This window comes from Cariama cristata, unplaced genomic scaffold (genome assembly GCF_000690535.1).
Source record: "Cariama cristata isolate BGI_N322 unplaced genomic scaffold, ASM69053v1 scaffold16013, whole genome shotgun sequence".
Classification (NCBI taxonomy): Eukaryota; Metazoa; Chordata; class Aves; order Cariamiformes; family Cariamidae; genus Cariama; species Cariama cristata.
Window position 1 is genome coordinate 22,849 of NW_009607944.1, and position 11,231 is coordinate 34,079.

At 41.3% G+C, this 11,231-nt stretch overlaps 1 protein-coding gene across 1 annotated transcript in view; it reads right to left on the bottom strand.

Annotated features, from left to right (window-relative positions):
- Window positions 1-9,764, bottom strand: part of LOC104159127 (potassium voltage-gated channel subfamily KQT member 3-like) — a 30,392-nt gene extending 20,628 nt beyond the window's left edge. Inside the window, exons 1-4 of the mRNA XM_009696949.1 lie at window positions 9,599-9,764; window positions 4,035-4,086; window positions 3,362-3,452; window positions 1,457-1,583 (exon numbers count right to left, since the gene is read on the bottom strand). Of these exons, the coding sequence (XP_009695251.1) occupies window positions 1,457-1,583; window positions 3,362-3,452; window positions 4,035-4,086; window positions 9,599-9,764 (436 nt within the window). The remainder of the gene's footprint in view (window positions 1-1,456; window positions 1,584-3,361; window positions 3,453-4,034; window positions 4,087-9,598) is intronic.
- Between the last annotated feature and the right edge of the window lie 1,467 nt (window positions 9,765-11,231).

Here is an 11,231-nt window from a genome sequence, read left to right on the forward strand (position 1 = left end):
CAGGTCAGTAGATAAGAAATTCAGTTTCTAATGGTGTATCTAGTATTTTGTTCTGTTGGCTGATTTTTCCCATTAAAATCTCCAAGCCACTACTACTATTTTTTCTAAGTCCTCACAGGGCCAGTTTGCTGATCAACTGAAGAAGTTTGGAATGGAAATCACATCACTTCTTCTTTTATTTCTTTTTCTTTCTTTTCCTTGTGTGTCGTCCCCGTCCGCCCCCCCACTTTTTGAACCTATACATATACAAGAAAAACTTGGTACCAAAAGGTTTCAAACATTCTCTGGCCACTCAATCTTTCAACTGTCTTCATATTCTATTTCCAGCCAAAAAGAGTGGCATTGGATGGATTGCAGATTTATTCACTTTTAATCATTCTCAAAACAAACTTGTGCCAGTGACAACCAAGAGATGATATTAATAAATCCAGTGGGATCTTTTCTGTTCTTTACCCAGATATCAATGAAGAGTCCTTCTCAGAAGCGAGATGACACGTTTACCGAGAAGGCATGAGACAGTATCAATCCTACTTGCTCACACTGAGCTCTACTGCCTTCACAATGCTGTTAGAAGTATAAAAAGTATTTATACAACAGTAGCACCCAAAGGAGTACTACTAAATTGAAGATAGCATAGATGCACAAAGAAAATTTATTCCAATTTTGCTACCATTTAGACTCACAAGATGAAAAAAAGGAGGGAGAGAGAAGAGAGTGACATGTATTCATATGACTGCAGCACCATGGCACCCCAGAGTGCTATGTGCTGTGCAAATAAAGAACAAAAAGCTAGTTCCTGGCCTGAAGAACATAAAAACAAAATATATAAGTGAGTCCTGGAAACAGTGAACGAATGTGGATGTGCATGACAGGTGCTTAGGGCTGAGTGAGCTCCTAAACGTTGGCTAGTTGCTTTGTGGACATAGTGGGGAATTGTAGGAGGGGATTCAAACATGAATAATGAGTAGTTTTATGGATGGTTATAGGCAGTGCCTTCCAAGCCTGAAAGATAATATGGGTGAAATCACAAAGATACTTGTTTGCAAATGCAGACAAACATTACAAAGGTAAACCACATTTGAATATGAAAGAGAGCTAGGGAAGATGGTATAGGGTTGGGATCTGAAGTGGTTTGAAACTGAAGGTAGACAGGGTATATCTGGGGATGAGCTTAAGAAAAATGCAGTGGGATTCAGGACAAGGAAAATGTATTTGAAGGGTAGGAGGATACATTTTTTTTTCACTGACTAGCTAACCAAGTGTCTCTCGATTTAATCATTATTGCTGGGTACTTCAAATAACTACTCTAAGCAGGACACAGCTCCTAGCAGAAAGGGCAGATCTGATTTCAGTGCTCTTTGCACCGCCATTCACTGGTTCTTGGACATCCCCCCAAAACTGGCTTAGAAGCAAAAGGACATAACAGGGAAAACAGTAGCAGAGAGCATGTGCCTACCCAGCATGCACAAAGGCTTCCTGGCAAATTTGAGTCTCCCCCTCCATCCTTTGTAGCGACAGCAACACCCAGCAGCCCAGATTCTTAAGGCAAACTCTGCTCCAAAGATGAAAATGGCAAAAGTTTCCTGTATCAAAGACACAAACTACATTGTTAGGCTCATAACAAGTTTTGCAGTAATTCTGGACACAAAGGTATAGCTGAAGGAAACATAAGGTGCAGGTGCTGGGGTATGTGTGTGAAAGAGAAAAAGAGGAAAAACGTGGGGAGGAGAATATAGGTTGACAAAAGAGGCAAGGCAAAGTGGGACATAGCTTTACAGCCTGCTAAGTACTTTGCAGAAAGGATGTGCCCCTGCTGTTGGGTAAATGTGAAGTGCTTACCCTGCCTTAATGGAAGGGTAATTATTTCATCAAAAGACCTGTTTCACACAAAATGAGAATAGGTATGTGAGTGGTGAGTGGTGACTGTAAAGTCCCCAGTGCGCTGTATACCCACACCCAGGGTTACCCACCAGCAGCTCATACATGCAGCTATATCTATAAAGACAGACAGGATATAGTATATTCATATGATCATAAATATAAGGCATATGATAGGCATACATAAGACAAATTTAAGGCAAATATTATTCCCTTAAATTTCTGGTGCACGGAAGAATGGGATTTTCCACCTTGCTCAAGAACTCTTCTAAGCAGGGGGAGGAATGGAGAGAAGAGAGTTTCTCTGAGGTGCTCAGCAGAGATGGGCCAAGGGCAGCATGGGGCATGGAGTTACTTTTCCTCTCTGTGAATAGCTGGCAAAGAGGAAAGGGGGATTTTTCCTGATGCTTATACCCACAGCTGCTAGGCACTTCTGAAAACTGCTGAGAGCCACAGAAAAGTAAGCACAGGAGAAGGAAAAATAACCTCAGGTTTCTTCAAATTTGAAAAGATGGGTCTAAGCAGGGTAACAGAGACCAAAAGCGAGTTTCACATTCCCTAGGGGATGAGGGTGTTTTCATACAGGCACTTTTTGAGAAGGAACATGCAAGGGGAATTCACCTTTCATTCCTTTTGGCATTTAGTTCTTGCTCGGATCTACATGTCTCTGGGGGTACAAGGGGAAATGGAAATTGAGATCCTGGAACTACCCTTGCTGTGCAGTTTCCCTAGGGATTCTTTTCTACAAGGCCAGGTTAAGAGAGACGTTGCGCTTTATTTCATGATAGCTATGGGAGCAGAGGAAGTTCTTTCTCAGGGTCATTTTCATAAAATGATGAATACATCTTGTTTATATTTAGTGAGGGTTTTTTTCCTATTTTTTTCTTCTGCCAAACGGGAGGCCTACAGGGATACAGTCTTGAGCATGAACTCCAACATTTATAAAACAAGCATGCTGAAAACACAGAGAAAGGAATATATTTGCTGCAAATACATTTTCTCTCATGGACAGTCATTGGAGGCACTGCCTGCAACAATTTCAGTATATACTGCTATCGGGCACAAGCATGAGTCCAGTTCTGATGAACTCCCCTGGAAGAAATGCTGGGATTGATAGAATATTACAGAAAGAATCAAAATTGTTGAAAGATCCCAAAAAATGAATTTTCAAACGTGCTCAGGTCTGGCATGGTCAATAGGAAATTTATTGATACTTCGATGGGAGAACTGTTAGGCAAATGCTGAAAAGCCATTATATAAAAGTCTCAGGGCAGTATTTTTCCTCTCTCCTTACTTCCTTTTTACTCAGTCAGTGTTGACAATGGCCCAGGAACTCTCCAATATGTGTACAGTCACTGTTCCAGGACCAATAGAAGAAATCTTATTGCATGCAGAGCTGGGAGTAAGTTTCCATCACTGCTGATGGGGTTGATTTCAATTCAAGGACATTACCAGGATGATGCAGCAGCCACAGTTTACTCACCAGTAAGAGGAGCCAGTCTCCCGAAACAGTTTCATACTCCTTGAAAGTTGTCAAGACAGCTAAGATCAAACATCCCAAGACAATCAGAAACCTGGAATGAAACCAAAGGAAAAATCACAGTATTATTACCCCTCTCTGTATTTGCATTGGAGATATTGCCTGTAAAATCCTGGGTAGAGACCATCCGGGGATGGCTACTTCCTGTTGGTGAGCAATGAGGTGGGCACCCATGAAGATCCAGGGTTCTCAAGCTGGACATCGGGGGCCTGGCAGTCAAGAAACTATGGCAAGATCCTACATAGAATGGTCCTGGGCAGACATGCATTAATTAACTCATTTGCATTCTTCAGGAAGGAAATGGGTGATACTGTATACGGGAAGGGATTGTATGGTATGGCAGAGGACTGTAATGCTCAGGAGGTCTATTCCAAGCCGATGTGCTGTGTGCTTCACAAAATGGCACTTCAGTTACAGTGGAATCAATTTACTTAGTACATCTTGAGACGAGAAATAGTAAACGCTTCACTACAATGCAGCACCAGGACAAACCCTCCCTTGAAAATTGCACTGCATTTCTTTTTTCCTTCTCTTTTTGCACTCATTTCTATGCAGATGAAAAGATGAAAAGGTTTGAAAGAGAAACAATAGAGAGGTTAAAGTTCTGCTCTCCGGCAAATGCAGTGCATGATAAATCACTGCCCCTGTGACCTTGTCTGTCTGTGAGGCTCCAGAACACAGAGATTTGACTGAAAATTTAACTCCCACTGCTGGTAAATCCAATTCAGCCCAAACTAAAGTCACGTTGATCTGCTTTGTAAAACTATTCCCAGGTTCAAGCTATTAAAAATCTTTTATACATAAAGAGGTAAGAAAAATCAAGGGAGTCTCATAAGTGATTACTGTGAAGCAAAGTGAGGGAAGCTCATATTCTGGTACTGCATGTACCCAGATCACGGGCATTTTTATGTGTTCCCAAAACCTGATCCACAGGAACAGAGGGGCAGGTGGCCATGGAAATATTTTAGAGCTTAGTGAATAATTTGGAAGGATGTCTCCTTAAAAGCTCTGGATCCCTTGCTTTCATAGCTAGGGCACATCAAAGAAATTATAGGCATTAGGTACTGAAATCATCCAGGGAAAAAAGCCTGTTAAGAATCAAACTGTGTTTAGTGTGTACTACCTGTTTTGAATTTTAATCTGCTACCTAAAGTATGACTTCATTTCTTGCTAAATAAAACTCCACTTTGTTTCACTGGTTGAAATGAGCAGAGTCCACAGCCGGCAGTGTGGAGGCAGTGAGCAAGGACTCAGCTCAGCTCAGAGACACGTGTCCTCTAACCCGTCTCAGGTTTTTGTTTCCTTCATGTATGAGGAAACCTAGGGCTAAGGGAGCATGTTTTGAGAATCTGGAACATTTTTGCAGTTGGAGTAAAAGTAGAGAGGTGAGCTCCAGATAGCTCCTGCTGCCTTTTGGGGGGGAATTTCCTCCAAAGAGCATCAACTAGCACCCCCCATGCAAAGAAGAGGAAACAGTGAAACACATCACACCAAACCCTGAAGGATTATTTTGCTGTGGCTTTCCTGACATTAGCTGTTCAGACTGAAGTTTCTTATGCCAGGAAAATTTCAGATCAGCCATTTCAAGCAAGATTAGAACAGAAATAAATGTGATCGCTCATGCTAAATAATTCTGGATTTCTTTGACAAGTTTCATCTGTTCCCACTCACCAGGCATCCTGTAAAGCATGGGTTATGCGGTTGGCAGGAAACAACCTTTGGGTCCAGCGCGTGTCTTTTGCGATCTACCTATAACCACACTTCTGCTGCCCACGACATTCAGCAGTTAACAATTCTATGATGTTCCTGCCATGCCCTCAAGTTTGTTTTGTCACATCATACCTTGTTGCTCCCACCTTGCAATTATGAAGCCACTGGCTTCCCAAGACCCACGATCCACCTGCCCTGCAGCTCCATGAGCAAACTGGTGAGAACTCAACCAAGGCAACATGATTCCTTTGATTAGCTATGAACCACCTATGACCTGCCACATTACAGCCATTATGGTGGTACCACCACTAAGTCTCCATTTAAAGCCTTGATGCTTTTCATTACAGCCATTTCTTTATACCATGTGAAAATTCGGTCACTCATCAGCTCACAAGTATCATTTAAATGATTTAATGAAAGGTGAAACACACTGAAAACAGTCCAAGGAAATTACATCATCAGCTACTTAAACTAAAGGTATGAATTTACGATACCATTCAACAGAACAGCACTGTTAATTAAAGATGACACACAGATTTTTGTTCAAGAGGAAGACAGAAGGTAAGTTAGTAGTGAAATCGTCATCTTTTGCCCAAAAATGCCTGCGGTTTTACCACTAGAGGGTATCAGTGCTCCGTAGAGCGAGGGGATACTGCTCGCTCCTGTCTTCCTTCCCCATGACACAAACTCAGTACAGGTGATGTTCAGATGATCGCACCCATATATTTGATATGCAAGAAGAGGAGTCTCATAGCGATGAAAAGGCTTTGTCTTGATCAGTAAAAAGCCCAAATGTTGGCATTAACGGACAAAGGGTGCTGCTTGCTTGATCACTCTGGGTGGCACAGCACATGCTGCAAGTCCCACCGCTCCAAGTTGAGAGCCCACTCATGAAAACAACCGATCATGTAGGACAAAAAAAAAAAAGTAAAAATAGGTTAAGAGGGTGAGACTGGAGATCACAAGTCACTGTGAATAGTTTTGAGGGCAAATCCGAGCAGGGAATGTGGTCTGAACCCCCGGTTGCAGGAAGTGCATGAATGCAGCCCAGAAAAGTGCCTCGGAGGTGCAACCACTGGGCAGGAACTGCAGTCCCAAAAAACACACAGCCCACAGAGCCAGGTCTCTGCTCCTCCCTGCAGTATTGTGGGGTGTGTAGGGATGAAAAGCCTGTGTTGAGACACATAAATGCAATTCATCTTGGAAGGGTCAGCTATCATCCTACTACACTGTTTCCAAAGCATAAACACCCACTGCAAGTTAATCAAATCACATCTCAGCAATTCTCCCTCAGCATCTCAAATAACGACCGTGGTTCAGAGCATTTCATGAATTTTAATTTCCATTGATGCTATGCAACCCACCAATTTCCCTGCAGCCTCTTCTGTTTTGGATCTTGGTGTTTATGAAGCCTACAAATCTTCTTGTGTCCTCTTTCTATGGAAGATGCTACACAGTTGTCATGTTTTTTTCATCAAACCCCCTTGCTTAGCAAAGATGATAACAAAGTACATCTTCACCTTGCTGCTTGTGCCCCTATTGTGGTCTTGCAAACATAAAGATTCTAACTTGCTTGACAGTTGCTGAGTCTATGTTGTCCTATGGCAATAGGACAATAGCTGAGACTATATTGTCTAATTTAATCTTTTAGAGGCAGCAATGTGGGTCCAGTAGTTGAGCCTGGCTGTGAAACCGTAACAGGCAAATCATAGGAAAAGAAACTGCTGAAATCACAGGGGATGAGCAAAGGAGAGACTAACACTGACACGAGGAATCAAGGGACAGAAAGGGAGAAAGTCTGAAATTTATGCATAGTTATAACAATACTATCCATGGAACACAGAGCACCAAGGGTTAGAGGAAAGAAATGGGGTAAAAGTCAAGGTTTAGTAATGAAAATTGGGTCCTATTAAGCCTAAGCTTCCTATTGAATAGTGTTTCAGCAGCTGGTAGTCCAGACTTCAAGACTGTAAATTAAATATGCCAAAGGAGGATCTGAATTTTCTTCTTCAGTTTTTAGAATCATCTTTGCTATCATTTTATATAATTTTTCATAGCCCATTACAGTGTACCTGTTTGCAGTACTATGCCTAAAATCCTGATTATTTTGTTGTATGTAGAAGTTCCAGACCACCAAATGGCAGTACTCTTTTGTCACTGTCACAACTAATATGCTACTCTAGTAAATACATGTTCTTGTTGTTGGAAATCACATGTTTAACACTCATATTTTCTAATCATATTATTTTGGTGTATTAAAAACAGTATTCCAAAAGCAATACATGTTTTTTTTCCAGGAAAGAAGTAATTTATGACTATGCTGGACCATGAATCTAATGTTTCTTGGGTGGACATCACAGACTGTTTGATAAATTTTGATTTCTTTTAATATTTTACATTCTTTGAGTTTTTCTTCTATATCTACTTTCATTTGAAGCCAATATAATGCAGATCTAGCTGAGAACTTCTATTTTTTTTTCCATATATAGGTGCTCCTTATGTATCCTGTTCACCACCTCTTTCTTCAAAATTTTAGGAGTAGATCACATAGTAATTTGCCTATGATCTATTCCAAAACATAGCAGTCCTTTTGAAGCTGTTATGAGGACTAGATACGTCATAGGCAGGCCAAACAATATTTTCATCTGGCATCATTTTGGCGAATTTTTGTGCTGTGTGACCAAATGTTAAGTCTCAATTAAGCTTACATTTGACAGAAAGGAACATGTGCTTCTAGTGTATAACTCATGTTGTTTTAAAGTAGACAACTCAAGTGGGCCAGAAGCACCCACAGAGACAATTTCTTCTCTATAACTTTAAGGAAAAACCCTAGTGACTAGCTCCTATGGGGATGTTTACTGTGTAAATTAGCTGAATGCCATCTCTTATGTGTAGCCCTGTTTTGGATATAATTACAAACACTGCCTTTTAATAATGTTTATATATTTTTACTACTGAAAGAATTAGCCTACCAGCCATACCAGCCCACTTCTTACATGATCAGTTTTCTCTGAAATCGTTTGCTGTAAATTTAGGTATCATCACATCTACACGTGGTCGAGGATCCTGCTTGCAAAATAATAATGCAGGTTCTCGGCAGGAAAGCCTCTTGAACAGTTACTAGTAAAAAATCCCTTCCAGTGTGACAGTGCATAGACTTCTGTTTGCTCTCAAATCTTCAATATAATTTCTTGCAAGCCATTGGAATTTCCTCTGTCTCCAAATGTTCTTATGAATCTTAGATTTTTCTGCTTTGCTTCATTTGGTCCTTTCCTGTTTTCCCTTAAAACTTGTGCTCTAGTTTCATTATGTTCTGCCACCTGGTAAATGCTAATGGAATTCTCTAAGATTAGATTAGGGAAATCTGGCAGTGTTTTGCTAAATTTTTGGTTTAGGGTTTCCAGTGCAATATGTTTCTAAAACCATGATTCCCACACATTTTCCCAAATTTCATATTGGAACAACCTTATTTTCTTCAACTATCAGCTTTTACCCATAAGGATTAAAAAGGCATCTTTTCTCACATTTCTTTCAGTTGCTCTATATTCCTACACACCATCTTCTTCTCTGCATCCAAACTTTCTTTTTCACAGAACATCTGCAGTATCTTGCACTGATCGTTTTACTGCTGCTAATGAGAGGCTTCAGTTGGGATTTTTAACACAAAAAAAATTACATTACCAAATATTTGAGAACAGCTCTTCAGAGAGAAGGGAACGCATGCCTGATTTTCACAGACTTGGGAATATTCACTGTTTAATATTCAGATTCTTCCATCTCTGCTCTTTGAAGCAATAGGCCAGCTACTCTTACAGAGATCAGTACTGAGATAAGGGTGACAGAAAAAATCCAAAACAAATATGCACCATGCAGAGGGGTGCAGGGAAGGTCACTGAGAAACTCAGTGGAGGTCCTACAGAAGGAGGAGGGAAAAAGCAGCAAGTGCTGCAGGTAGGGATGTTCAAAGGTTCCTCTTTCTCTGCATCCACAGATTTCACTGAGTACACACACACAGGTCCATGCAAGAGCCCTTGGCCCAATGCCATCATACAGCAAGGACAGGGAAGAAATGCCATACTCGGTCAGCTGAACTGCACTCTTGCTCTGCTGCAATAGCAGAGACAGGGCAAGATCCTCCACAAGATGCTGGAAGAACCCTAGGAAGTATGGAAAGATCCCAAAAGATCCCTAGTCTCACTGGCATACCAACTGACCTGGCGGGTGATGAAGTGGTTGCCCAGAATGACACTAGTCCATTGGTGACAGAAGTGAGAGACATGGTCCCTCTCACAGTAGGAAGCTGAGCCAGAAAAGCCTAAGTGCTTACTCATGCCAGGTTTTTGATGATCTTGGGTTCTCATTGGCAGGACTACCTCAGAACAGGCTTCACTGCTGTTTCCCTAAGTTTGGAAAGCTTTTAAAAAGCAAGATTTGGGAGAGCGAAGCTGTGCTTCACAGCAGGGCACTTACGGTGCAAAAGAACAACTTTTAAATCAGACGGTTCCTCTCTCCTGTCCTCCACATACAAGCCAAGGCCTCCTCCTCTTGTTGCTTTTTCTTCAGGTCCACTCCTAAAGACTTCTCGCTTCAGTGCCCTGTGTACCACCATTGCCAGCTTCCTTAGGGAATCTGGCATGCCAGTACAAAATATTTTGGGTGAGCAATGTCAGACAGTATGAACACCATCAACCTGGAGTTTCTGCTCTACGAGACATTTTAGAATGACCTGACTCATTTCCTAGGTTTGCTGGCATGAGAGTGCAAAATAGCCCTACAGAGTGCCCTAAAGAGCACTACATTTCCCTGCCTGATTTTTCTCAGCTTGGAAGACAAGAGTCATCCACCAAGATCCCATTTCTGTCTTGTCTCTGAGACAAGTTTTAAAGATGCTCTGAAAGACCTAGCATATATAGGTTACAAGAAGAGGCCTAGACATCTTATCACACGGGCGACGGAGGAACAGATTGCAGAAGCGAAGGAGAGGGAATGACAGCATTAGCTACAAGGAGTTAGATGTCTCCTATTCTCTTGTGGCTTGAATACGGACGGAAAAGATTCTGACTGTTGCAACTAAATACTCTGAGTTGCTCTGTTAGTGGCTTTAAATTCTATTTTTATATTAAGTGAATGACATTGGACTGAACTATTGTTTGGGGCTTTTATCTACCATGACTAGTATGCCTGTCCATGGGCTTATCTCTGGCTGGCAGTGTGCTGTTAATTGAGTTGGGACACATAGACTATGAAACACAGTGGGCCATGTAGCACAGCAACGCAAGAACAGCACAGAGCCAAACCGCATTACCCAGCAGCCCCAGCTGCAATAACCGCAAATCAAATGAGTTTCAGAAATGCTTTTAACAGGACATTCTCCAAAGGACATTAAGAAATTTGTGTGAAGCCATTGGAAAGTAAACTTTAAGATCCATACATTGGTTTCTGCTAAATTTTGTGAAATAAAAGTGGAGGACATTTGAAAGTCAGCCTGTAATTCAGCAGTCAAGTGCCTAGCCTTCAGCAAACACCGTAAAGAAGTGAATTTAGGGTCTATAAAGAGCCTAAGGTAAGAGTATTAATCATCCACGTCAATGCTTAAACATCCTGAGTAGGAATTTCCAGGAAGGTACCTCTCTAAACATCACCAACACTGTTGTGTCCAGAGAGACAAAAAAGATCAAGGAGTCCTTTTCCAAACATGACAAAATATACCCAAGAATTAGGATCTCTCATACAGACATGCACTGATCTCCCCACAAACTCTTCCCATTTCCTTAGAAAGGAGGAAAGAGTTATGTCCTCTGAATGAATTTTTAGGGAGCTCCAAAGAACACAAATGGGACAAACTTCTGAATCCACTGTCATGCTTTTTTCCTTGACCAAACACAGTTGTGATTATTTTCTACCTTTCCATTTGAAATCAGTGAAGATCAAAAGACTGTAGCAGAAAAAAAAAAAAAAACAACAGGCAATTAAAAAAACGCAGTCAAGCAACCTACGCACCTGACCAAATTCCCTTTTCTCACAGGAACTCACAGCAAATATATTAGGTCCTCCAAAGGTGATGTAGTTGAAAGAGAATTTCGAATATCAGGAAGACAGTAGT